General features: G+C 41.1%; 1 protein-coding gene and 1 pseudogene across 3 annotated transcripts in view; one reads left to right on the forward strand and one right to left on the reverse strand.

Moving 5' to 3' along the window:
* The first annotated feature begins 2,560 nt into the window (after nt 1-2,560).
* The window catches only part of POLE2 (DNA polymerase epsilon 2, accessory subunit), a 43,960-nt gene continuing 18,647 nt past the window's right edge, over nt 2,561-27,873 (forward strand). For 2 of the 3 annotated variants that reach the window (XM_075531088.1, XM_075531087.1), the window contains exons 1-10: nt 2,570-2,657; nt 8,369-8,469; nt 16,401-16,476; nt 18,450-18,527; nt 18,645-18,738; nt 23,314-23,388; nt 24,109-24,192; nt 24,788-24,844; nt 25,237-25,285; nt 26,061-26,133. In XM_075531088.1, the coding sequence (XP_075387203.1) occupies nt 2,590-2,657; nt 8,369-8,469; nt 16,401-16,476; nt 18,450-18,527; nt 18,645-18,738; nt 23,314-23,388; nt 24,109-24,192; nt 24,788-24,844; nt 25,237-25,285; nt 26,061-26,133 (755 nt within the window). In that variant the 5' untranslated portion in view covers nt 2,570-2,589. Of the gene's footprint in view, nt 2,658-8,368; nt 8,470-16,400; nt 16,477-18,449; nt 18,528-18,644; nt 18,739-23,313; nt 23,389-24,108; nt 24,193-24,787; nt 24,845-25,236; nt 25,286-26,060; nt 26,134-27,873 lie in introns of all 3 variants that reach the window. The other variant, XM_075531089.1, reaches the window with a different exon arrangement.
* LOC142425749 (ubiquinone biosynthesis O-methyltransferase, mitochondrial pseudogene) lies at nt 5,565-6,724 on the reverse strand (annotated as a pseudogene).

The raw sequence follows: 27,873 nt of genomic DNA on the forward strand, positions 1-27,873 counted from the left end.
AATTACTAGCAATCTGGTTTGTCTCTCTAGAGAACCCTGTCCAATACACTTTCATATGTTGAACCATCCCTGCATCCCTGGTATGAATCCCACTTCGTCATGGTGAATTGTTTGTTTTTGTTGCTTTAATTCTTACAAACCTCACAGTGTCTTTCTCTGCCTTGATCATTCCCCCCCCCAACTTCTCTCTTATTGTTTATTGCCTTCATGTTCACACAAATTAACAATTGTCTACCATTTAGCCCAAGACTTCCTCTCACTCCCACCTCTGGTAATCATCAAAGAATGTTTCTTTTAGTGTGAAAACCTTTTCTTTAAAAAGATAAAATAAAAATTTGTCATATCCTATAATATTTGCCTTTATATGATTGCCTAATTTCACCGAGCACAATGTCTTCTAGGTTTATTCATATTATGTAGGGTATTTTACAGATTTATGATTATTTTTTAATGTTGCATAATATTCCATTTTGTGAATGTCTCAAGTTTATTTATCCATTCTTCCTCTGATGGGCATGTAGATTGTTTCCATGTTTTAAAATGGTAATAGGGTTGCAATTATTGGGCTTTGCATACATCTATTGTAGTCGTGGCTCATTTCTCTAGGACATACACCAAAAAGAGGGATTGCTGAGTAATATGCTATTATGATTCCCAACTTTCTGAGGATATGTCACACTGGTTGCATCATTTTATAATCCTACCAAGAGTGTATGAGGGTTCCAGTTTTTCCACACCTTTGCCAGTAGTCTTTTTTTTTTTTTAAAGTTTGTTCTTATTGTGGGGTCGAAGTGATAATCCCATTCTTATTTGTATCTCTCAAATGGCTGATGATCTCAAGCATTTCTTCAAACGTTTGTTGCTACATGAATGTCTTCTTTGGTGAAATGTCTGTTCATGTCCTTTGCCTATTTTTTAATCGGGTTGTCTTGTGGTAGTACTGAAGTTTTAAATAAAGATTTTTTTTTTTTAAAGATTAACTCCTTGTCTGATATGTCATTGCCAAAAGGTTTCCTCAGTTGGTTGGTTCTCTTATTCTTTTGGTGAAATTTTTGGGTGCACCTGTGTCCCTATTTTGAGGAGATTCTGGTTATCTATATTGTCTTTTGCTGTTTGTGTGTTTTTCACTATGTTTGATAGTGTACTAATGCCTTGTATCAAGTACTCTAAGTTTGTTAATATTTTTTTCATGATCTTTATAGTTCTTGGTTCTAACATTTAGGTCATTGATCCAGCTTGAGTTCATTTCTTTTTTCTGCCAAATGAAAGCCAGTTTTGCCAGCACCATTTGTCAGAGTCTACCTCTTGCCCTTTTAATGTATTTCAGCCCTTTGTGAAAACTCAGCTGGGTGTAGGTGGAGGGCTTACATCTAGGTTCTCAATTCTGTTCTACTCCTTGTGCCTGTACCAGGTGGTCAGTACATAGGAACTGCCTCATGTTTTGTTACAGTGCATAGCACACTACAAAGTATTTATTAGACATAATTTTGACGAGTGAGTTCATTTGCTGGAGTCAGACTAATGGAATTCAAATCCTAACTCCATCACCTATTGCATTTGTCATCTTGAGCAACCTGTTTGCCATCTTTGTGCCTTGGGTTACTCATCTGTAAAATGAGGATGTAAAAAACAACCACTAAATTAAAAGTGCTCCACCTATTGATAGGAAATCTGGTGGCATAATGGTTATGCCTTGAGCTGCCCACCATAGATAGCTGCAAACCACCATCCACGGGACCAAGACTGGGCTTTCTGTTTACTCCTGCAAACAAGTGTCAGAAACTCACAGGGACAGTTCTGCGCTGTCCTATAGAATCGCCATGAGTAGGCATCACAGTGGGCCAGTGTGTCATAGAAACCAAGAACCACATTCACTGTTGTACAGTTGCTTCTGAGTTATTAGACACCACACAGGGGTGCGTTTGAAGACTCAGTACTAGGGGGGAAAGTGAGGTGTATGGGGGCATAGTGAATGTCAGGGGAAACCTAGTGGCTCACAGAGTATTTCCAGGGGGTTAAAAGGGCCAGTGTGTGCCCTTTCTGCCCGCTGCCCCCATAACCCACAAGCGCTGCTCCGGGTGCACCGCGCTCGCTCCAAACTCCGGGCTCCCGCTAAACTAGCGCTGCCGCTGTCTCCCGCTAGTTGCCATCATGATCATCTACCGGGAACCCGTCGCCACGATGAGATGTTCTCGACATCTACCAGATCCGGGAGATCGCAGACGGGCGTGTCTGGAAGTGGAGGGGAAGATGGCCAGTAGGGCCAAAGGTAACAGATGACTCGCTCATCCGTGGCAATGCCTCAGCCCCACAGCCGCCACGGCTCCGGAAGGAGCGGGATCGCGGGTCAGCGACGCACGTGGGATGAGGGACTCGCAAGGCCCAGGCGCCGAGGAAAGACCTGCCACGCGATGCCCTCCCAGCACAGACGAGCGCAGGCTCACCTTCCCTCTTGGTGGGAGGCTCCCAGTCCCGCGGGTCCGGGGGGAGGAGCTGCCGAGGCTGCGCCGGCGCACGCGCAGTGGGGCGGGGCCAGGCGAGGCGCGTCCGGAAGGGGCGGAGCCACCGCCGTGGCGCCAAAACGCGAACATGGCGCCAGAACGGGTGCGGAGCCGGGCGCTCTCAGCCTTTAAGCTTCGTGGCTTGATGCTTCGGGGGTGAGTCCACCGGGCAAAGTGCGGGGCGGGAGAGGTGAGCCGAGACCGCTGTACCGATCGAGGCAGCGAAACGCGTCTCGGTGGCTCCCAGTCCGCGTAGGGGAGCTCGGCCTTAAGTGACAGGACACCTAAAAGAGCCTTTTGTAGCCGATCGACTAGTTCGATACTTTCTTGATTCTCTGACGCTTGAGCAAAATCTTAACCTTTCACCTCCTTAGGGCAGACGCGCCTCCTACAGTTGACAAATGGAGCCAGAAAAGCACTGATCTGTCTCGAAGTAACAGCTTATTAGTGTGACTCAGGCTCCTACCAGCCTCCCTAAGCCTCTGCAAAATGGGAATGTCATCGCTGTTCCACGGAATTACAGTGACAGCAAGTGAGACCCAAGTGTACTGCGGTAGATGTCAATTAATGTTGCAGAAGTTATGGGTGCCCGAACCATCACAATGTCGGATCAACTATTTCCTGGAGAGTTAAAAACTAAGCCTAAGGCACATACATGTTCAGGAAGGTGTGGCGGTTATGAGTTGGGTTGCTCATCTAGAGGTTAGCAGTTAGAAACCACCAACCAGCCTATGGGGGAAAGATGAGGCTGTCTACTCCCGAAAGACTTGACAGTCTTGGAATCCCTTAGCGGGGCAGTTCTACCCTGTCCTGAAGGGTCCCCAGGAGTCAGAATTAATTGGCTTAATGGCACTGGGTTTTTGAGTAAGGCATGTTCGTAGGTTGTCACCTGGTTAGTTAAATTTTTTTCTTTACAGTTTAGCCTTAAAAGTAATTTTAAAAATCATTTTATTGGGGGTTCATACAATTCTTTTCATAATCCATACATCCATCCATTGTGTCAAGGACATTTGTACATTTGTTGCCATCATCATTCTCAAAGCATTTGCTTTCTACTTGAGCCCTTAATATTAGCTCCTCATTTTTCCCCTTCCCATCCCACTTCCCCCTTCATGAACCCTTGATCATTTAAATTATTATTATTTTGTCATATCTTACATTGTCTGACGTCTTCCTCCAAAAGCAATATTTAGGAGCAATAGAAACAGGCATTTCCAAGATTTTTCTCATTTATATCTGTTGATTTTTAGAATACAATATTTTATATAGTGTATATCAAAACCCTTCTGTACTAGACATTTTCTACCACTTATTGTTTTGTTTATAGTATTTTATTGTGTTTTGGTGAGGGTTTTTTATAGCAATTTAGGTTACCTTTGAACTATTTCTATATGTATATATTGTTCATTGTGTGTTAGAGCTTAAATTCTGAGTCACCCCGGTTTTCAGAAGGCTGCGGATGTCCTTGACGGCCCAGAATCCATTTGCAGCATCCCCATGTAGAGTCAGCCTCCACCAAATTGCTGCTGATCATTAAGCAGACAGAGTGCCTTGGAAAGTATATTATCCCCAGTGGTCTGCACTCAGCCCAGAGAAGAACAGTCTTTCTTAGGGGCTTGCCTGGGTATGTCCTTGATGGAGATCACCTTATTGGAGACAGTACCAAAAACCAAACTCACGGATTTCCATTTGATTCTGATTCATAGGTTAGAGGAAAGACAGGGTAAAACTGATCCTGGGGGTTTCCAAAACTGTAACTCTTTACTGGAGTAGAAAGCCTCATCTTTTTCTTGCAGAGCGGCTGATGGACTGCCACCTTGTGGTGAGCAGCCCAACCCTTCACCATTGTACCACCAAGCTTCCTAAGGGGACAGTATGGAAATCACACGGTCATGAATCATTGCCCTATCAATCTCTCCCTTACTGTCTTGGTCAGATTTACTAGATCAATTGAGATTTGAGGAATCCCTGGAACTATCACACTAAGGTAACCACTAAACTTGGAATTTATACCATTCCCCAGAGGTCATCTTTCAGCTTTGCTCATGAAGTAAAAGCATAACTGTTCTCCTTTAAAAAAAAAAAATCTATGTGAGACTGCTGTCAACAGTTACTCTGAAGCAAAGATGAGAAAGTAAAGGGGAGGGTGGAGGTCAGGAAACTAGATTAATAGAAAAGGAACAACCAGAACAGAAATGAGACTATGGATACATTATAAAAAATATAACCAATGGCAATTGGTTTAGGAATTCTGGAACACTTCATTCTGCTCATGGGAAATCTGTATATAAACTAAGAAGCAGTTTTCAGACAGATAAAAGTTTAAAATCAGGTTGTATTTTATTTGTATTTTAAAAGGGCTATATCCTTTCAGCATATTTATTGGATCTGTATGCTGAGCAAATAATCTGAGAAGCTGGATTATATGAAAAAGAATGGTGTCAAAATTAGAGGAAGGCTCACTCAAGTACTCCCTCAATGCAAGAATACTTTGTTCTATTAAACTGGCATTCCATGATGCTCATCTTCCCGACACAATCGCTGAAGACAAAGTGGGTGTATAAGCAAATGTGGTAAAGAAAGCTGATGGTGTCCGACTATCAAAAGATATAGCATCTGGAGTCTTAACGGCTTGAAGGTAAACAAGCGGCCATCTAGCTCAGAAGCAACAAAGCCCACATGGAAGAAGCACATCAGCCTGTGTGATCATGAAGTGTTGAGAGGATCAGGTATCATCAGAACAAAAATTCATATCATTGTGAATGAGGGGGAGTGCGGAGTGGAGACACAAAGCCTATCTGTAGGCAATTGGACATTCCCTTACGGAAGGGTCACGGGGAGGAGATGAGCCTGTTGGGGTAAAGTGTAGCAATGATGAAACATACAACTTTCCTATAGTTCCTAAATACTTCCTCCTCCCATTCCCACTATTTTTTTTTTCCTTGGGGAAACTTTCTTTATTAAGTCTTCAAAATTTCCTTGAAAGTAGCAATTAGAGATAAAGAAAAACATCTGTTGAAAGGATATAGCCATTGTTACTGAACTTCATGTTTCTCAATCAAAAGATCAATGTCAAGTCCTATTACTACGCATTACAACAGTCCTCAGCTATGATTCAACTCTTCAGCTATTCCAATAGACGTGGGCTAGTAGGGACATTAGCTGGGAGTGCCTGACTCCCCCCTCTGACCAAGCTCTGCAGACACTGTGGCTTCCTGAGCCGTGGACTTCACAGCGTGAGTTGCGTAGTTAAGGCTGGTAATTTGACTCCAGTGCCAGTAGCCTGAGAAGGGGTTATAGACCATTCCTGCCACAGAGTGAACAGACAGACCATTCGATTCCAGAATGCTCTCTAGCTTCTCAGGTGAAATGAACTTCTCCCACGTGTGTGTACCTTTTGGTACAAGGCCTGCAATCTGCTCTGCAAAAACTATTCCCAAGGCATAGGACAGTTGTGTTTTGTTGATTGTAGTAATGAATAACGAGCCACCAGGTTTTAACACTCGACAGCAGCACTGTATAAATGTTTCTAGATCAACCACATGTTCTACAACCTCAGAAGCTACAATGGCATCAAATGTTTCTATGTTTTCCTCCATGATCTCTTCTAGAGAGCATGCTTTGTACTGTATTCTCTTAGTCAGGATGGGGTCAAAGGATTTATGATGCTGGGCTGTTTGAATGTTCTCTTCCACTGGATCGATTCCAGTAACTGAAGCTCCGAGCCGTCCTAGAGGTTCAGTTAACAATCCACCACCACAGCCAATGTCGAGAATCTTCATCCCACACAAAGGGTTTCCTGGCTGGTGCTCAGTAACTGTCTTCAAAAGATTGTCTCTAATAAATGGCACTCTTAGGTCATTCATGGAATGAAGAGGTGCATATGGTCCTTGCTCATCCCACCACTTGTGAGCCAGGGCCCGGAAGGTTTTCATTTCACTGCTGTCTACTGTGGTTTGCGATGTACTACACAGTCTTGTCCCAGGGTACCTGCAACTTTCCATTTTATTCAAATAGGCAAAATTCATCCCATATAATGTGAACTCCTTGGATTTACATTCATTGGGAACACATGGTTTAATTTGTAGGGTCCGACTGTGAGGATTCTTTGAATAGGCTGCCGCGGCGGGGCGGGCACAGGCGGCCGCGGGGCGCGGGCGGCCGGGCGGCGGCGCTCCGAGCAGGAGCGCTCGGGACGAGCTCAGGCCGCCGCGAGCCCACATGGCGGCCGACCCCATTCCCACTATTATGATCCCAATTCTACCTTACAAATCTGGCTAGACCAGAGGATGTACACTGGTACAGATATGAACTGGAAACAGGAAATCCAGGGTAGATGATCCCTTCAGGACCAGTGGTGAGAGTGGCCATACTAGGACAGTGGAGGGAGGTGGGTTGGAAAGGGGGATCCATTTACAGGGATCTACATGTGACCTCCTCCCTGGGGCACGGACAACAGAAAGTGGGTGGGTGAAGGGAAACGTCAGACAGTAAGATATGACAAAATAATAATTTATAAATGATCAAGGGTTCATGAAGGAGGGAGGAGCGGTGAGGAAGGAGGAAAATGAGCTGATGCCAGGGGCTTAAGTGGAGAGTAAATGTCTTGGGAATGATGAGGGTAATGAATGTACAGATGTGATTTACACAATTGATGTATGCATGGATTGTGATAGGTTGTATGAACCCCTAATAAAATGATTAAAACAAAAGCAAAAGATTGGAGGAAGGCTCATTAACAACCTGCAATCTTCAGGTGACACAACCTTGTTTGGTGAAAGTGAGAAGATTTGGAGCATTTACTGATGAAGATCAGAGCTTATAGACTCAGTATGGATTACACCTCAACATAAAAAAACCCCCAAATCCTCATAACTGCATTAGTAAGACACACACGCACATTATGATAAATGGGACCAAGAATGACTTTCTCAAGGATTTAATTTTGCTTCCAGACAATGCCATGGAAACAGCAGGTAACATACGACATTAAGCAAATCCATGGCAGAAGACTCTTCTCTCTTTTTTAGTCATTTTATTGGGAGTGTGTACAACTCATCACAATCCATACATCCACCCATTGTGTCAAGCTCATTTGTACATTCGTTGTGATCATTTTCAGAAGACTCATTACTAGAAAGCATGATGTCACTTTGAGGATTAAGTTGCACATGACGAAAGCCATTATATTTTCAGTTACTTTTACATGTAAAAACAACAATGACTAAGGAAGATAGAAGAAACACTGATACATTTGAGTTATGGTGTTAGTAAAGAATATTGAAAGTACCTTAACTGCCAGCTTGAATACATATGTCCTGGAAGAAGTCCAAGCAAAAGGCCCTTTGATGTGGACTTTGACCATGTTATCAAGATGGATCAATCCCTGGAGAAGGACATCATGCTTGGTAAAGGGTCAATAAAAGAGAGGAAGACACTCAACAAAATGGATAGAGACAGTAGCTGCAACAATGGGCTAAAACAGCAATGGTTATGAGGGTAGGCCAGGTCCAGGGAGAGTTTGATTCTGTTGTAAATAGTAGAATTGCTGTAAACTGAAACCAGCTGAATGACACCGAACAATAACAATGTATCACATCTAAAGTATATATATGTCCCGTTTTAACAGTTTCAAAAGGGAGGGGACATTGCAGCAGGTTGGGATGGACTGGAAGACTTCTTTAGAGGAAGGATGTGATTTGGGGTGGTTTTACACGCAGTTATGTTGCCAGGAAACAAGACGGAAGAAGTTATACAGAAGGTAATAAGATCTTAATTTTAATGTCAGACTAATAAATGTTGGTTTTTGAATAAATTTCTTTGCCTTCATTACCAATGAAGAACCTCATCTTTTATTTCCTTATCAGTGAAGCCATTAAATATCTCACAGATGCTCTTCAATCTGTCGGTGAATTAGAGCTTGAAGATACCCTGGAAAAGATCATTGATGCTGTTGAAAAGCAACCTTGTAAGTAATATGTTCAGATCATTCTAAAGTAGAAGTTGAAGATTCATGTTAAAAGGCCTCAGTGTGATGAGACAGAAATGGCTGCATTACTTCTAAGGAGTAACGCCGGTTATTGAGTTAGAACCCCAGGATATTCCCCTGGCATTCTTTCACTGTCCTCTGTGGCTTCCTCCTGTACCTGATGTTGGTTGGATCTTTTGGGGTACTTTTATCTCCTCTGACTGCCTGTTTTGTCTTATTAAGTTCTCAGCTCCATTACGTTAACTCCAAACTCATGGTGAGTTACTAATGAAATGTTGCCCAGTCCTGTGCCATTCCTTGGTTGGCTGTGGATTTAACATTGGGGCACATAGAGTTTTATTGGCTTGTTTCGGAAATGCACTGCCACACCTCTCATCCTAGTCTGCCTTAGTCTAGAAGTTTAACTAAAATCAGTTTACTATCAGAACAATATGCAGGCCTCCACCAGCTCATGGGGGGTGGCTATTTATGCAGTGTTTGAGTTTGAAAACAGGTTTCTTACATGGAATATATGAGTTCTACTGCTAATTCTGCCTTGTTTACTTTAGGAAAAAAGAACAACTCACTGCCATTAAGTTAATTCTGGCTCATAGTGACCCTAGAGGATAGAATAGCACTGCCTTGTGGGTTTCCAAGGCTAACAATTTTTATGGCAGGAGAAAGTCTCATCTCCTGGGGTAACCCACTGTAATAGCAGAGCTCCTTAAGGGGCACTTGCTACCCTATTGGGGTATTAATACCCTGGTCTCCTATCATGACAGGCAGGAATGTGTGACACTGTTCTAAGGGGAAGGCCCTTTTGCTTAAGTTACATTAGAAAACCTGTTGCTATCGAGTCTCTCCCACCTGAATTTCAAGAACAGATTTGACATATTGAACCTTGATGACAGACCTCATGAGTGGTGGAAGGACATGAAGACCAATATTCATGAAGAAAGCAAAAGGTTGATAAAAGACAAGAGAGAAAAGATCAAAGTGGATGTCGGAGAAGACTCTGAAACTTACTGTTCATTGTACAGTAGATGCAGCAAGTGAAAGAAAGTATGTCAAGGAGCTGAACTGAAAATTTCAAAGGGCAGTTTTATAATGAAATGTGCAAGGGCTACAATTTTGAAAGATTCTATAGGCAAAATATTGAATGATGAAGGAAGCATCAAAAGAAGTTGGACAGAATATACGGGGTTACTGTACCAGAAAGACCTAGTCAAGAGCCCCCCATTTCAGGACATAGCATATGAGTAAGAATCAATAGTGCTTATGAAAGAAGCTCACCATCAAGCAGGGAACCGGTAGAGAGGTCTGAGGGACCGGCCCCAATCCCAACTACATGAACAGGTGCTCCTCCCCCAGAGGACAGCCCTGAAGCTACAGCTCACGGACAGGCACATGTCTGATCAGAGCACATGGGAGCAAATGAAGGGGGAGGAATAGAGAGTGGAGCACATCCTGACCCAACAAGCCTTGAAGACAATATCCCTGTTCAGAATAGCCAATAAACAGAGAGGACCACATGGCCGGCCGCACTACCAGACACGACATGCCTCACTGACCTATAGGCCTATAGGGGACAACACTGGAGACAGTGGGAATTGCACCCGATCTGACCCCACCACACCGAGGCAAAACACTAAAGGTGTGCAACAGAACAGCAAGGGGGAGCAGAACAAAGAAGTCCCAAGGAAATACCAAAAATAGACTTTGGGGCCAGGGCATGACACCCCATCAGACTTGACTGGAAAACACTCCTAAAGGTCAACAAACAGACCCTGAACTATTTATAGGCTTTTCTTTTTGTCATATTTTTTTTTCTTTTGTTGGTTTGTTTTGCTCTGTTTTTGTGCATGGTATTATCTCTGTATGTCTATCTAGATAAGATAGGCAGGATAAACAATCTGGAGGAGAAAACAACGGGACCAATGGTTCTGTAGGGACATGGGAGACAGGGAGGTGAGGGAAAGGAAGTGGTGTTAACCAACCCAGGGATGAGGGAACAACAACTGATCCAAAATCGGTGGTGAGGAGAGTATAAGAGGTTTGATCAAGGGCAATGTAACCAAGAGGAATTACTGAAACCCAAATGAAGGCTGAACATGATGGTGGGACAAGAGGAAAGTAAAAGGAAATAGAGGAAAGAATTAGGAGGCAAAGGGCATTTACAGAGGTCTCATAGGCATGTACAGATGTAAATATATTTATATATGATGGGGAAATAGATCTATGTGCATATATTTATAGGTTTAGTATTAAGGTACCAGATACATTAAGCCTCCACTCAAGTACTCGTTCAGTGCAAGAACACTGTTCTATTAAACTGGCATTCCATGATCACGGTCACCTTCCCTACACAATCGTTGAAGTCAAAGCGGGTGCATAAGCAAATGAGCAAATGTGGTAAAGAAAACTGATGTTGCCCGCTTATCAAAAGATATAGCATCTTGGGTTTTAAAGGCTTGAAGTTAAACAAGCAAGCCATCTAGCTCAGAAGCAACAAAGCCATCTAGCTCAGAAGCACATCAGCCTATGTGATCACGAGGTGTTGATGGGATCATGTATCAGGCATCAAAGAACAAAAATCATATCATTGTGAATGAGGGGGAGTACGGAGTGGGACCCAACACCATCTGTAGACAAGTGGACATCCCCTTACAGAAAGGTTGTGGAGAGGAGACGAGCCAGTCAGGGTGCAGTGTAGCAACAATGAAACATACAACTTACCTCTACTTCTTTAATGCTTCCTTCTCCTACCCCCCACTATTATAATCCCAATTCTACCATACAAATCTGACTAGACCAGAGTATGTATAGGCACTGGAAACACAGGGAATCCAGGACAGATGAACCCCTCAGGACCAGTGGTGAGAATGGCGATACCAGGAGGGTGGAGGGAAGGTGGGGTAGAAAGGGGGAACCGATCACAAGGACCTACATATAACCCCCTCCCTGGGGGAACAGACAACAGAAAGGTGGGTGGAGGGAGACATTGCACAGTGTAAGACATGATAAAACATAATAATCTATAAATTGTCAAGGGTTTGTGAGGAAGGAGGGAGGGAGTGAGGGAGGGAAAAATGAGCTGTTACTAAGGGCTCAAGCAGAAAAAAAATGGTTTGAGAATGATGAAGGCAACAAATATACAAATGTGCTTGACACAATGGATGGATGGATGGATTGTGATAAGAGTTGTACGAGCCCCCAATAAAATGATTAAAAAAAAAGAAGAAAGGCGCAAATTATACTGAATGTGTTAGCCAAAATCAAGGCTCCCGCAATTGGAGGAGTACACATTGAAATGTTTCAGCAAGCTGAAGCAGCACTGGGAGCCCTCGCTCATCTGTGGCAGGAAATTTGGAGGATAGCTACCTGGTCAGGGAGAGATCCATATTTTACTCATTACAAAGAAAGGTGACCCAACAGAATGCTTACACTATAAAACCAAATCATTGATATCGCAAACAAGTTAAATTTTCCTTAAGGTCATCCAACAACAGTTGCAACAGCACGTTAACAGGGGGCTGCCAGAAGTTCAGGCCAGATTCAGGAGATGTAGAATGAGAGATACCATAGCCGATGTCAGATGGATCTCGGCTCAAAGCAGAGAAGACCAGAAAGATGTTTACTGTGTTCCATGGACTATGCAAAGACATTCAGTTGTGTGGACCATAATAAACTGGATAACACTGAGAAGAATGGGAATTCCGGAACACTTCATTGTGCTCATTCAGAACCTGTACATAGATCAGGAGGCAGTTGTGTGATTAGAATGAGGGAATACTGCATGTTTGTTTTTTTAATCGTTTTATTAGGGGCTCATACAGCTCGTTACAGTACATACATACCTCACTTGTGTAAAGCACATTTGTACATTCATTGCCCTCATCATTCTCAAAACATTTGCTCTCTAAGCCCCTGGCATCAGCTCCTCATTTTTACCCCTCCTTCCCTGCTCTGCTTTTCCTCATGAACCTTGATAATTTATAAATTATTATTTTGTCCTATCTTTCCCTGTCCGATGTCTACCCTTCACCCACTTTTCTGTTGTCCATACCCCTGGGAGGAGATTATATGTAGATCCTTGTAATAGGTTCCCCCTTTCCAAACCACCCTCCCTCTACCCTCATAGTATCACCACTCACAGCACTGGTCCCAAAGGGATCATCCACCTTGGATTCCCTGCGTTTCCAGTTCCTATCTGTACCAGTGTACATCCTCTGGTCTAGCCATATTTGTAAGGTACAATTGGGATCATGTTAGTGGGGGAGGAGGAAGCATTTAGGAGCTAGAGGAAAGTTGTATGTTTCATCGTTGCTACATCGCACCCTGACTGGCTCATCTCTTCTCCCAGGGGATATCCAGTGCCCTAAAAATGGGCTTTGGGTCTCCACTCTGCACTTCCCCCATCATTCAATATGGTAAAATTTTTTGTTCTGATGAAGTTTGATACCTGATCCCTTCACCACCTCATGATCACACAGGTTGGTGTGTTTCTTCCATGTGGGCTTTGTTGCTTCTGAGCTAGATGGCCGCTTGTTTACCCTCAAGCCTTTAAGACCCCAGACGCTATCTCTTTTGATAGCCGGGCACTGTCCGCTGCTGCATGGTTTAAAGTTAGGAAAGGTGTCCATCAGGGTTGTATCCTCTCACAATACGTGTTGAATCTATGTGTTGACCAAATTATCAGGGAAGCTGGATCATCTGAAGAAGAGTGTGGCACTGGGATTGGAGAAAGGCATATTAACCTGTGATAAGCAGGTGGCACAACCTTCCTTGCTGAAGGTGAGGAGGAACTGAAGCACTGGCTGACGAAGATCCAGGATTGTAGCCTTTCATATGGATTATAACTCATTGTGAGGAAGACCAAAATCCTCACAACTGGATCAATAGGTAATATGATAAATGCAGAAAAAGTTGAAGTTTTCAAGGATTTTGTCTTCCTTGGATCCACAATCAATGCTAATGGAAACAGCAGTCAAGATATCAAAAGATATATTGCATTATGGAAATCTGCTTCCCAAGACCTCTTTTTAGAGTATCGAACAAAGATGGCACTTTGAGGACTAAGGCTCGCCTCACCCACGCCATGGCCTTCTCCACTGCGTCACATGCACGTGAAAGTTGGGCATTGAATAAGGAAGACCATAGAAAAATTGATGCATTTGAATTGCCATGCTGGAGAAGAATATTGTAAGTACCATGGACTGCTAAACCAATAAACTGATCCGTATTGGAGGAAATACAGTGGAAATAAGGCCCGAGTGCACCTTGGAGGCAAGGAAGGCAAGACTTTGCCTTGCATACTTTGGACATACTGTCTGGAGAGACCAGCCTCTGGAGAAAGACCTCATGTTTGGTAAAGTGAAGGGATGGTGAAAAAGCGGAATGCCCTCGAGTAGATGGGTTGGCACAGTGGCCGCATCAACGGCCTCAGGCATAGGAACAATTGTGAGGATGGCACAGGACCATGCAGTATTTCGTTTTACTGTGTATTGGGTCTCAATGGGTCACAGCCGACACGTTGTCACCTAACAACAACATGAAATTGATTCTTACTCATTCTGATGCAATCAGACTGAGTAGAATTGCCCCATCGGGTTTCTAAGGCTATAATCTTTACAGAAGCAGATTGCCACATCTTTTACCCCCAGAGACAATACGTGGTCTTGAACCACTGATGGTGGAAACGTGGAATTAAAAGATTATACAATTTTTCTACAAACTTTTTCAAGACCCCTTGTATTTATTCATTGTATCAGTTACATAATCTACTGTCAACTGGAAGAAGGGATGGAGTCTAGCTTGTCAATCAGGTTACAACTTGATGACCTCATTTGGAGACATGATGGAGAGAAATAGCTCATTGGAGACCAGACCCATACTCTGCTTCATTTTCCTGCTGAGAGGTCACATAGAGCTATACCAGTGAGATGCTTCTACTGCCACTGGATCCATAAGACTTTCCACCCACTGGCCTATGATCTTTTTGCATTTGGCATCATTGTATTTGTTGCATGAGTCTGATGAGCAATTTATGAACTGGTATTGGATATATGAACTGATATCAGACTTATGGACTTGAACTGGACTGGGCTGGGATGTTTTCTTAATATACAATTACTCTTTGATATAAAGTTATCTTTTATACACGAGTGTCTATGGATTTGTTTCTCTAGTCAATCCAGAGTAACACAGTCATGAAACATGTTCCACAATGTTTGAGAAACTTATTATATCTTATTTTCACTGTTGGAATTATACATATACCTTAGCTTTTAAAAATGCCTTTGCAGTTAAAAGTTTAGAAAACAATACTTGTTTCTATTATCAATTGAGCTGGCATGGGATATTTTGCCGAAGAACAGGCCAAAGCCAGGGCAAGTTAAGGACAGCCACCCTGGACTCGGGCCTGAATTTTGCTGTTTGCTACCTGTCTCTAATTGTGTTCTTGGGCAAGTTATTTAATCTCTTGTAGCTGCACTTTTGCCATTTATAAGATATGAGCATATTTCCATGGAATAATCAACTATTTGAGCTAAAAAGCAGCATTTGCCCAAAGTCAATGTGAAAGAGGAATAGAAATGGAAAACACAGGGAGGAAGCGGGATAAATGACGTTACACTGTTGAGATTACACTTTGCGACATAAAACAAAATGTATGAATTGTTGAATATAAAACTGAGTTGCTCTGTAAACCTTCACCCAGTTTACAGTAAAAAGGTTTTTTTATAAAAAGATATTAGCATCAACAACAACAACAAAAAGATATTAGCATCAATCTTATCAGGCATTTATCCAATGGGATAATGCTTATGAAGTACTGAACATAGTGCCACCCGTTTATTAAGTGATCAATAAATAGTAGCTGTTTGGTTATTATTATGGCTACTATTTATTAACCACTTGCTAAATGGGTGGCATGCTATCGCTATCTGGCCCTATCCGGGTGCCCTGGCGGGTCAGCATACGCCTGCAGCTCTGACCCACCAGCCACTTGGGAGAAGAAGGCAGCAGTCTGCTTCTATGAAGATTTACAACCAGGGGAGGGGCCACAAGAACTGATTGTATTTCGCAACTCATTTAAAAATGATTTAATCAAGGAAGTATACGAGGTGTGAATATTATATCAAGAAAACCACGGCGGGGAGGGGGTGGGGTGAAGGGACCAAATTTGACCAATGGTTACAATAGGTGAAGGGGAAAGAGTTTTTGCATAGGACGCATTGAGTTTATGTCAAGGGTGGTAGAAAATTCGGAAAAGGAAATCACTGGTGGCTGTACAGCACAAAGAGTGTAAACAGTGACACTGTATTATACAAGTAGAAGTTGTTGAATTTTAGAATGTTCTGTTTTTACTACAATTAGGGGGGAAAAGTATGAATAACGACTAAAAGGAAGAAGAAAATGTTCTAGAATTTAATATGATGCTAGTTGTGCAGCTCTTCCTGGATATGATTGAATTGAATTGTATGACATGTGGATAAAATGCTAATAAAACTTAAAAATTAAAAAATTTACAACCTAGGAAACCCTGCGGAGCAGTTCTACTCTGCCCTTTTGATGGCTCCGGGTCAACTCGATGGCAATGGGTCTTGGGATTGTTGCTGTCTGCCTGCCTGTTGAAAGAACAGTTGTGATAAAGTTATACATATGTAACCTTGAAATGTGATCTCTAGATATTAGAGCTAGGACCTTTCAGAAGTAGTTATATAACTGACCTTATATTGCTAAACAGTATTGAGAAGTTAAGGTCTTTGGCTCAATATCAAGGTGTTAGAAGTATATTTGAGCATGAAAAATTAAGGTGTTTGAAGTAGGACTTTCATTATTCTGACTAAATATAGTTCTAGGGGCTGGGGGCAAAGCCATCTACAAAAAGCTACTTTTAAAACTGTTTGACTTTGAAATTCTCTTTTCAGTGTCATCCAACATGATTGAACGATCTGTAGTGGAAGCAGCAGTCCAGGAATGCAGTCAGGCAGTAGATGAAACTATGTATGTGCATAAAACGAACTTTTTCCTTCTTTCAAGTTATAATTGAGTGGGTTATTTTTAACTGTTCTCTTGGCAAAAGAATTAGGGGTCATCTTGTCTACCGAGGGAGCTTTGGTTATTTTTAAAGGCTTCATTCCAAGTAAACTTCACTAATAAGTGACTCATTTTTACTCTTTTGCCCCATGATTTGAGATCATTGTATTATTTGTACCATTCCTAATGAATCCTACACCCGATAGATCTAACTTTGTATTTTATATTCTGTGAATGAATTAGATCATCAGAAGTTTCATTTACTTTTTTTTTTTTACATTATTAGAATGACTTTAACTGCAGTTCAGAAGTGTCCTTTGGAAAGTGCTAGGTTCAGCACCTTCACTTGGGTTCCCTTTTCTAGCACTCAGCGGCCACTGAGGGCAGAAGCACAGGTTATTTCTTTCCACTGTTTTATCCTGTTGTTAACTGCTGTCAGGCTGGCCTGGCTCGTGGAGACCCAGTGCCCACTGGGATCGGGTTATGGTGATTCCTGGGGTTTTCATTGGCTGATTTCTGAAAGGAGATCACCAGACCTTCTTCTCATGCTATTGGAGCTTAGAAATTTATAGAACAATGTTTCCTGGGTTTTATTTCTCTGAACATTTCCTATTTCTTTTCTCCTTTGAATATGATACCTTCCAAATTCATGATGATTAACTGGAAGGAAAGAAAGTCTGGGAAAATGGGCTTTGAGATAGTTTTTAGTTTTAACAGTTCTGTCCTGTTTGGGGCAGTAAAGATGATAGAAAGAAACCAATATTCTTATTTGAGTCAGTAGTGTTTTTTTCCTTGTCGGAACTTACTAGAACAGCTCAAAAATAAATAAAATGAGACATCTTAATTTTATTCTAGGGAACTCTATTAAAGATATTAGATCCCCTAAAGCTACCAATGAAAACTCAAAATGATTGATTTAAACAGAAGGACTAGAATCGTAAAGCAGACCTTCAGGCACCCCTTGCCGCCATCAAGTGGTTTGTGCTGTCAGTTGTCGGAAAGTCATCTCAGAGCGCGGAGAGCAGCTCTCAATGCATAGATGAAGTACGGCAGGACAGTTACCTTGCCAAGATTCAGCTCCCGGAAAATGGCGGGGCTGTGCTTACAGCCCAGATGATGTCTTCCCGTCCATTGCTTCTCTGCTCTGTACTTGCTGCTCCTTTCAGGGGAGCATGATATGTTTCTGACTACTTTCAATTTGAAGGTAAACAGAATTTTCAGGAAGATTTTTAGATTATTTACACAATAGTGCTGTGCAATTTTTTTATACTTTTGTTCAAGCATTAACTATGTTATTAAACAGTTGCTGGAAGTAAATTATTTTGTTTTCATTTTCCAACACTAAATCTAAAAGAGAGAGTCAAAACTTTGGGGTTTTTTTTCTTTCTTTTTAAATCATTTTATTGGGGGCTCATACAACTCTTATCCACAATCCATGCATACATCCATTGTGTCTAGCACATAATACAAACATTCCTGGGGTGAGGTCTAGGTAGCATGGCAGGGTTTTCTTTTGTATTATACAACTTCTCCTGGGGCACTGGAGTATAATATTTTGAGTTAGAAATTATTGGAAATTAATCATCTGTTCATAATATTGTAGCATAACTCATAATATATAGTACATATGCAGAGAAAATTTGTTTAAGATATGGCTACTTTATATATAATGATTTTCCAGTAGAGGACAGTGTTAATTTTAGACTTTTTTTACGTGAGAGTACTAAGCAATAATTTTTGTCTCTTGAAAGGGAAATTCATAAGCTAGTGTTCTGCATCTATATTATTTTGTGGCACTTCAAGAAAATTTTGTATGAAATATACAAGGAAATACGAAAAGTAATTCATGTGTGATATGAGATCACAATGTGAGGTATTATGTTCATCTTGTATACTCTGTTTCCATTAATCAAATCTTTGTTTTATGCAACATCTTTCAGAGACCATATTTTCAATATCATAGGAGCATTTGATATTCCACGCTTTGTGTACAACTCAGAAAGAAAAAAATTTCTTCCGTAAGTATGCCATTTGATGATTAATTTTGGATGGACCTTTTCCCAAGGATAGTCCCAGTTTTATTTCTGTGTATTATGACAGTCATATGCAGGCTACTTTCTTTCTTTTTTGTTTAGCCTTTTAATGACCAACCACCCTGCACCAAATTTATTTGGAACAGCAAGAGATAAAGCAGAACTATTTCGTGAACGATACACCATTTTACACCAAGTAAGTTGGGGGGGAAAGGTAATTTCAACTTAAAAAGCCTTGGAAAATTCGAGGATGGATTTGATAGTCAAAAATTCTTTATTAAATAGACTACTTTTATGTTTGAGACTATATAGTGGATACAGAGATAAAAAGATGTTTTGGTTTTAATGGTGATGATAAAAATAGTGCTTGTGTTTATTATATGTTTTGATGTACCACACACTGTATTTAATATTTTAGAAACATTACTTCTCAGAATATTAATATATGGATCCCAAAAAGGACAAACTTATTGCTGTCTAGTCAATTTCTACTCATGGCATCCCTCTTTATTAATTAAGAACTATTATTATTTGTTGTCCATATAAGGAAACGGACACCTAGAGGGGTAAGTAATTTTCCCAGAGATCTTATCTAGGCGGTAGAGATAAGATTTCCATCGATTCAGGAACCCAAGTCTCACCTGTAAGTATCTCAGTCTAGGAAGTTAAACCATTTGCCCAAATACATGAAGTAGCACTTCGTAAGTGCTAGAAAAGGATACAAGTAAATTTTATTCAATTAAGTAAGGCTTGATGGAAAAGATGGCATTTGGCACAGGCCTTTATGGTTTTGCTCTTGTGGAAATAGGAAAAAAGTAGTAATAAAGTGAACAAAGGCAAAAAAAAGTGAACAAAGGCATAGAAAGGGGTAAAAAAAGGATTATGTCAGGACACAATGCGCAATCAGTCCATGTTGTGTAGTACAAGGCCTGTGAAGAGGGATAGCACGGCATAAGTTTGGAAAGGCAGATTGGAACCACATTGTGGGCAGGCCGTCAGTGGCACTATTGGAATTAAGACTCTTCTGTTGGTAGGTAAGTCCGTGGGTAATACAATTAATGCATTTTATTGATAACCAAAAGTTTTTGGTTCACCCCCACCGAGAGGTACCTCAGAAGAAAGGCCTGTTGATCTGCTTCTGAAAGCAATCAGCCACGGCAAATGCTGTGGAGCATAGTTCTCTGACACATGGAGTCACTATGAGTGACATTTGCCTTCACAGCAACCGATTCTCTCGGTAGGAGGAACGTTGGGTTTTAGAGACTCAATCCGAGGTGGGGGTTTTGAGAGCTTCTCTACCAGCAGATTTTGAGTTGAATTAGAAAACGAGGGAAGGCTTACAGGAGGCTTGATATTAGTCCCCACAGAAATGGTTGCCTGGATGAAGGAAATGACAGCTCCAGAGCAGTGGGAACCGTAGTCAGTGTTGGCAGATTGGCTGTGAAGAGAAGGGAAAGGGTGAGAAATAAGGATGATGGAAGATTCTGAGCCTGAGGTGTAGAAGAGTGAAATAGCGATGTGCTAACCAACAGGCAAAGGTCATGTCGGTAAGCTGAGGGCAGGGTCTGTTGTTGGAAGCATTGAAGTCAGGTTGCCAGATGAAATGCACAATTATAGCTAAGATCTGGGCAGAGAGAATGATTTGGGAGGCATCTCTACACAGCAATAGATGAAAGAGGTGGTAGAGAGAAGGGGGGGGCTGATAGAACTTGGGGGCAGAAATAGAATGTGCAGGGCCGGGTAGAGCAGTGCTGTATGACAGAAGCCTTTCAAGGAAGAGAAGTTGATCATCGATAGTAAGCACTGAAGAAAGATTGAGGAGAATGAGCTCTGAGAACAACTATTCTGCCCTGCTGTCCTTGCCCACGACATAATGCTGCCGGGTTAAAATTCTGGAAGTGTGACTCATGATTTTACACAGAAGTCTTTTTCTTTTTTTAACATTTTATTGTGATTTGGATGAAATTTATAGAGTTGCGCAGGAGTCTCTAAAGAATTTCATTGCCTAGTAAATATAAATTCCATTTCTTGACCGTGAGCTTTTCTACTACAAACTTTTGTCTTAGTCTCTACTTCCCTAGTCAAAACGGAATTATGGAATTACTGTCTGCATGAGCGTCCCTTTCAGTGACTTAGCTGATGCTGTTTGCTCTGGGCTGCTCTCCACCTCACCTGCACTGCTGGGACCCTGTGAGTTTGGAGGCCCTTCTCTGAATCCTCCTCGTATCTGAAGCCCTTCTTTTCTTTCTTTTTTAATCATTTTATTTAGGGACTCATACAACTCTTGCCACAATCCATCCATCCATCCATTGTGTCAAGCACACTTGTACATTTGTTGTCATCATCATTCTCAAAACATTTCATTCTACTTGATATCAGCTTCCTTTCCTGATGAACCCTTGATTATTTATAAATTATTATTATTATTTCATGTCTTACACTGACTGATGTCTCCCTTCTGAAGCTTTCCTTGATCCTGACTCGGATGCAGTCTCTTCTTGCTCTGACCCCACTGACTATACTCAGGATGTTTTCTCTCTAGCTTTATTGAGTTGGCCCTGCCGTGAGCTTGGGTACTTAGTCTTATTCTCAGACTGCAGATTTGTCTCTCAGCTGGGGCATTCGGTACAGTGCCTACCATAGGGAAGATGCTTAGTAAACCCCACATTTCTTTCTTTCTCTTTTTAAATTGTGTTTACCATCCAGGAAACTATTTTGAATTTTTCACTTAACCTGTCTGACCCTCATTTTTGTCATTTGTAAAATACTTGTATAAAGATCATTGTCCTGTTTCCAAATCTTGGTTTTCCATTGTCCATAAGATACACAGCTTGGCAAGAAAAAAAAAAAGATACACTGCTTGGCTTGGCATACAAAGTCTATATTGTTAGAACTTTTATAGCTGGTGGGTAGAGAAACAAACTTACTAAAACAGAAAAATAATTTACAGGCTTATTACCAAGAAGCCTGGAGGATCACTGGCGTCTAACAGAGCTGCATCCAGGTGTACAAGCAATGTCTTGAGGCAGCTACCTCTTCCCATCCCCTGCCTTTTTCAAAAACGGACTTCACTGTCATACGGGTGCTCCCTGTGGGGTGGCAAAGATGGCCACGAATAGTCTTCGCAATTCTAAGGAAACTTTCTTTTGTTCCGGCAGTTGTAGCAAAGTTCCTGAGCTTGTCTCTTATTGGCCGAGCATAAGGCATTTGCTTGTCCTTGAACCAATTACTGGCCGGGAAGGACAGAGTACTTCCTTTGATAGGCTGTGGCTGTCGTTCTATAGGGATGGGTGTGGCGGGCAGGTGTCAGTCCTAGGTAGACTGCAGGTACCGAGAGAGGGGAGGGACCATTTCCCACCACTTTCTCTAAGGTCAGTCTGCCTCCTGCACCCTGTCACTCAATTTGCAAAATTTCTCATAATTTCCCCAGTACTTTTAGAACTCTTTATTTCAAATACACTCTGCTGGAAATGTCATATTTCCGCCTGTTTTTGTTTGTGACTCACTCAAGAAACACACCGCTATGGAGTCAATTCCGATGCATAGTGACCCGCCATTGGCTTTCCTACCCTCTCTAAATCTTCATGGGAACAGAGCGGCACCAGGACTCCTTTAGTCTCTGACGAAAACTCCCTGCTATTGAATTGATTCTGACGCATAGTGACCCTGTAGGACAGAGTAGAACTTCCCCTCTGGTTTCTGAAACTTTAAGTGTTTATGGGAGCAGACAGCCTCATCTTTCTCCTGTTGAGTGGCTGGTGGGTTTGAACAGCTGACTTGTGGTTAGCAGCTCCACGAGTTGCCCACTATGCCACTCTGGCTTTCTCTCTGCCTAGCAAAGTCTTACTAATCACGCAGGATCTGGTTACGTAGCCCCTTACGCCAAGGGCACAGTACTTGGTTTTATGGTGTCCTGATGCTTTTATCTCCTTAACCCTAGTGCTCGGAGGGTGAGAACTTGCTCTTCATGCTTTAGTTTAAGGTGTAAAGTGTGCGCTGCCAGGCACTCGTTGGATTCATTTTGAAGTTATTAAAATTTTTCGATCTCTTTCAAGGTAGGTTTGTTGTGAAATGAGGAGCCCTGGCATTGCAGAGCTTCCTGGTGGGCGTCCCAGCCTCCAGGTCGGCATTTTGAAACCACCAGTTGCTCCGTGGGCAAGACAGGGCTTTATACTTCCCTCAGCAGTTAATCTTGGAAATTCCCGGGCAGCTCTAGGGACACTGTGAGGCAGCATCCACTTAATGGCAGTGTGTGAGATGTTGGTAAATTATATGGTCTTCAATAACGATGTATAAATTACCAGGGGCACATGAGGGAGGGGGGAGAGGGGAGGGAGGGAAAAAAAAAGAGGACCTGATGCAAAGGGCTTAAGTGGAGAGCAAATGCTTTGAGAATGATTGGGGCAGGGGATGTATGGATGTGCTTTATACAATTGATGTATGTATATGTATGGATTGTGATGAGAGTTGTATGAGTGAGTCCCTAATAAAATGTAAAAAAAGAAAAGAGGAGAAAAAAATGATTAAGGCAAAGAATGTACAGATGTGCTTTATACAGTTAATGTATGTATATGTATGGACTGTGATAAGAGTTGTATGAGCCCCTAATAAATTGTTTTAAAAAATTATATGGTCTTCAAATTTATTGCAAATATGTAAGACTGCCAGTAGTTTAATGACAGTGTTTCATGAGGCTACTAATTTAATTAATTTTTTTCAGTAGGATTTAATGTCTATGTCAGTGTTCATGTGAATCTTTCTTTTATTATAGCGAACCCACAGACATGAGTTATTTACTCCTCCAGTGATCGGTGCTAACCCTGAAGAGAGTGGAAGCAAGTTCCAGGTTAGAGCATAGCCTAGCTCTGGGGCTGGGGAGGGTGGAATAGGGGTGTGTGTACCTATTTAATATTTGTTGATTCTGAGTGATTGAATTTTAATGAATCTCTGGCTGCTTGTCCAGTGTTGATGAATCCCATGATTACTGTCTTACTTAGACCCTTCAAACCTCTCAGAGAAACTACTATTCCTTTCTGGACAAATAAAAGAAATAAACTGATAATTTTCTATATTTTAAAAAGAAATGTACTTTCCTAAGATATTTATTCAGAATTAATGGTATAAAATCTGTCCTTAGTAAATGAGTATTTACTAAACACACTAAATATGGTGTTTTTTAAGGCATAATACTTCTGGGCCATCATACATTTGATATTCTTATAGGATAAAATTGAATTTTGAAGACATCGTGGAGCCCGGCTAACGACAAGGTCAGCAGTGGGAAAGGGCCAGCCGCTCTGTAGGAGCAGGACGGAGAGTTGAGTTCCACTCCATAGAGAGGGCAGCGGCTGGGGCTCCACTTTTGTAGAGAGGGACCTTTCAGAAACGCACAGAGGCGGTTTGATAGGGTTGCTGCGAGTGGAAATCAACTGGACAGAGCTGGAGGGTTGATTTCCAACTGTAAAATGACAGTACATACTGACATGTCCACCAAAATTTATTTACAAAAATGTTGGCATCATGAAAAAACATATTTTTAATCTTTGAAAACGTATTTTTATTTTAGCTTAAGACAATAGAAACCTTACTGGGTAGCACAACCAAGATTGGAGATGTGATTGTTCTTGGGATGGTAACGCAGTTAAAAGAGGTAAGTTAAAGTGAATAAGCATCCAACTTTTATTACCGCCATTCAAATGGATGGAATATCAGCTACATAAAGCATTTCTTTTTTTTACATAAAGCATTTCTACAGTGTATTCAGGAATGGATTTTTTCATTTTAGACTTGTACCTGTATTCCAAGTAACTTTCATTTGTGCTGGGTTTCCTACATAAAATCAAGAAGGAGTGTCCTATCAGGTGGTTGGTTCCTCATTGACCTCTGAACTGAGAGTACAAGGTTTCTGAGCAAGCATAGATCTTATCTAGGTCTCTTGGAGACTCTGACTTATAGGTTCAGGTAACTGGTAAGACCTGTCTGGTGACAGCTGGCTAGCATGCCTCCTAACATCTCTTTATCTCCAAAAACCACTCTCCAAATACTTAAGAAGAGTGAATTTCCAGTATGTGTTTACCCTGAGATTGCCAGAGTGGAAAAGCCTGAACTAGACAGTCTAACTTATTTTTTTAATCTACTGCTCACTTCCTTATGTTCTGTTGTCAAAATTGTCAGTATTTCAATTATGTTATCATAATATTTGTTTTTTATGAATAACATTTTTTGACATTTTTCTTTTAATTTAGGGAAAATTTTTTCTGGAAGATCCTACTGGAACGGTACAACTGGATCTTAGTAAAGCTATATCCTTTACTTTTCTAAAAAAATTTTTTTTAACCAGATTTAAATAAATTGGGGAAATTTATGTTCAATCATACTCAGATTTACCTTTTGGAGTTTCCAAGAATTTCATATATAAAGGACATATATTAAGGACACAATCCTAAAGAGAGTAAAGTACTTTAATTCCTCCTTATTATGAGAATACAGCCAAACCACTGAGGAAATTCTAGCATGCTAAGACTATTCTCTTATTTAAGTCAATGTAAGCAGCCTTTATCTTTGAATTAACAATGAAGCATTTACACCTGTAACTTTTAAGCTGAAGTCTGTTCAGAATTGCAAATGCTAAATCTTTTAATAGTTAGAAGTCCAATAGCTCAGCCATAAAATCATCTTCCTCAACTGTTGATACCAGTTCCACAATGGGTTATATACAGAGGCTTGCTTTGTCTTAGCAGAAGGTAAGTCGGGTTACTCTCCCTTCCCTCCTCCTCCTCCTCCTCATTCTGCAGTGAAACAATTTGAAGATTGGCTAAAATGTGTTAATGTGATATAATTTGGGAGAACATTGATTATGAGAGCCTAATTTTTATAATAAACTCTTAGACTGCCATTAGGCATGGACTTTCTTTTGGGGGTGATAAAATGTTGTGCAATTAGGTAGTAGTGTCCGTATACTGTACCCACTGCCATTGCCAGTTCCAACTGCTATCGTGACCATATATGAGAGAACTCCCCTGTAGGACAGTTCAGTCTCCACAGGAGACGGCCACCGCTCTCCCACAGAGCCCACCTTTTGGCTAGAAGCATGTGCTTTAACATTGTTCTCCCAGGGCTCATGTAATATATTATACAAATTGCTAAACTTTACACTTTCAAGGGGTGAACTGTGGCATTGATAGTACATGTGAATGATAGATCAGTAAGGTTGCTATTCAAAACCTTCCAGATTTATTTAGGGTCATAGCACAAACCATTTCCTGGCCAATGTACCCTATCTTTCAACATAAATATATGGAATAAAAAAGATGAGAAGTTAATTTCTGAATGTACTATTTATTTTTTCATGAACTTTAGAGTTGAGACTATAAGGATCTGAAGTTATTATGTAACTGGTCAGCTTCCACAGTTACTGTACAGGGGATAAGACTGTAACCTAGCATGTACCATAGTTTTGTCCTTTCAAGAACAAAGGAGAATTAGATAGAGGAAAGTGATTTATAATTTTTTTTTCAGGTTGGTTTGAAGATCAAGTGTTTCATGTCAATGCATTTGGGTTTCCACCCACCGAGCCCTCTAGTACTACGAGGTACGAAAATATTTGATTTAAACTCAATAGGAATTTAGTAATCCTGGCAGTGGTAAATGTATGACAGTGTGTCATATCTCAACAGCTATACAGTTATAGAGCGTCAGGCTTTCCAAATGGAAAGAGCAACGGGACATTGAGAGTTGGTCCACTGTTTGCTATATAACTGAAAGCTAGCGGGGTGAGAGTGACCCTACCTTAGTTGAAGTAGCATCTCTCTACTTCGGCTTTTACTAACAATCTTCCTGTCCTGGTTTGCTACCAGGTTGCTGAGAAAAGAATAGAACTGCTCCATAGTATTTCAGCCTCATCTTTATCCCAGAGTAGCTGGTGGGTTTGAACCACCAATCTCGTGGTTAGTAGCCCAACACTTAACCCACTATGCCATCAAGGCCCCTTCATGTGAGACTCCATATGAAAAAGGATAACTTACGAAAATAGGTTATCGTGGTGCAGGTCTTCTTGCTCTCATCTTTACGGTACCTTCCATGAACCAAGGGGAGAAGATGTAAGTAAGGTTTTCAGAACTCTAGCTTCTCCAAATTCCGTTTACTAGATGTTTCTGTGCTGTTCTGGTTTATGTTTAGGTATATACTAAATTAAAACCATTTCACAATTACACCAATTTACTGCTTTCTTCTGGTAGCTGCAAGCTTGTAACCGCAAGAGCCTATCTTTAAAAATGCCAGCCCCAGTTGGTAAGAGTAACAGCGACAGCAGTGATTTCCGACTGTCCAGTGTACTGACCATGTGCTTTATGAACTTTCTATATCTTAGCCTCTCCATTTCATCCAGGAGCCCTGGGTGTAGGTGTGAGTGTAGCCATTTTGCAATCGAGGAGTCTTAGATATAGATGGATTGAGTTATTTATCCGAAGTCACAATCATATTAACAGCTGAGAGATGTTTTGATTCCAGGGTTTCTGACGGTAGCCATTATGCTTCATTGAAAAAGTAAGACTTAAGCTGTTTAAGTTTTCTTTTTTATGATGAATGTAGTACATGATTGCCAAGATATATATTTGGCACAAAGAAGAAAAGAATCTGGGGTGGGGGACCGGAAGGGAGGGGGAAAAATGAGGATCTGATATCAAGGGCTCAAGGGAAAAATGAGGATCTGATATCAAGTAGAAAGCAAATGTTTTCAGAATTATGATGGCAACAGATAATACATATGTGCTGGACACACCCGATGGATGGATGGATTGTGATAAGTGTTGAACGAGCCCCAATAAAATGATTTTAAAAGAAAAAAGAATCACCTCTAATCCACCAAACCTAAAGAAAACTGTTAATACTATATTAAAATAGATACTTTGTATATATGTAGTCTCTTTATTTATGAACACATGTGCCTATATTCATTTAACAATAAAATAGCATAGATTTCTTTAATGTTGCTCTTTTTTATTTCTTTAATTTTGCTCTTTAATAATTTTTCCATTGCCATGAAATATTTTATGATATAATTTGACATTCATTCAGCAAATACGTGTGTGTGCGCGCGTTCCAAGTGAGTTTTATGAGAGTCAAAAGGTTCGGGTTTACACAGGCACCGCCTGAGCTCCTCACTCTGCAGATGGCCTAGAAGCTGCTTGGACAGTCACGTGGTTGGCTCTGGCAATTTTTTTAATCTTAAAAAATTTTTATTAATAATTTTATTGGGGGGCTCTTACATATCTTTTCCCCCTAGCTTCTTTCTTTCTTTTTCTTTCTTTCTTCCTTCCTTCCTTCCTTCCTT

Source organism: Tenrec ecaudatus, chromosome 14 (assembly GCF_050624435.1).
Source record: "Tenrec ecaudatus isolate mTenEca1 chromosome 14, mTenEca1.hap1, whole genome shotgun sequence".
In the NCBI taxonomy this organism is placed as follows: domain Eukaryota; kingdom Metazoa; phylum Chordata; class Mammalia; order Afrosoricida; family Tenrecidae; genus Tenrec; species Tenrec ecaudatus.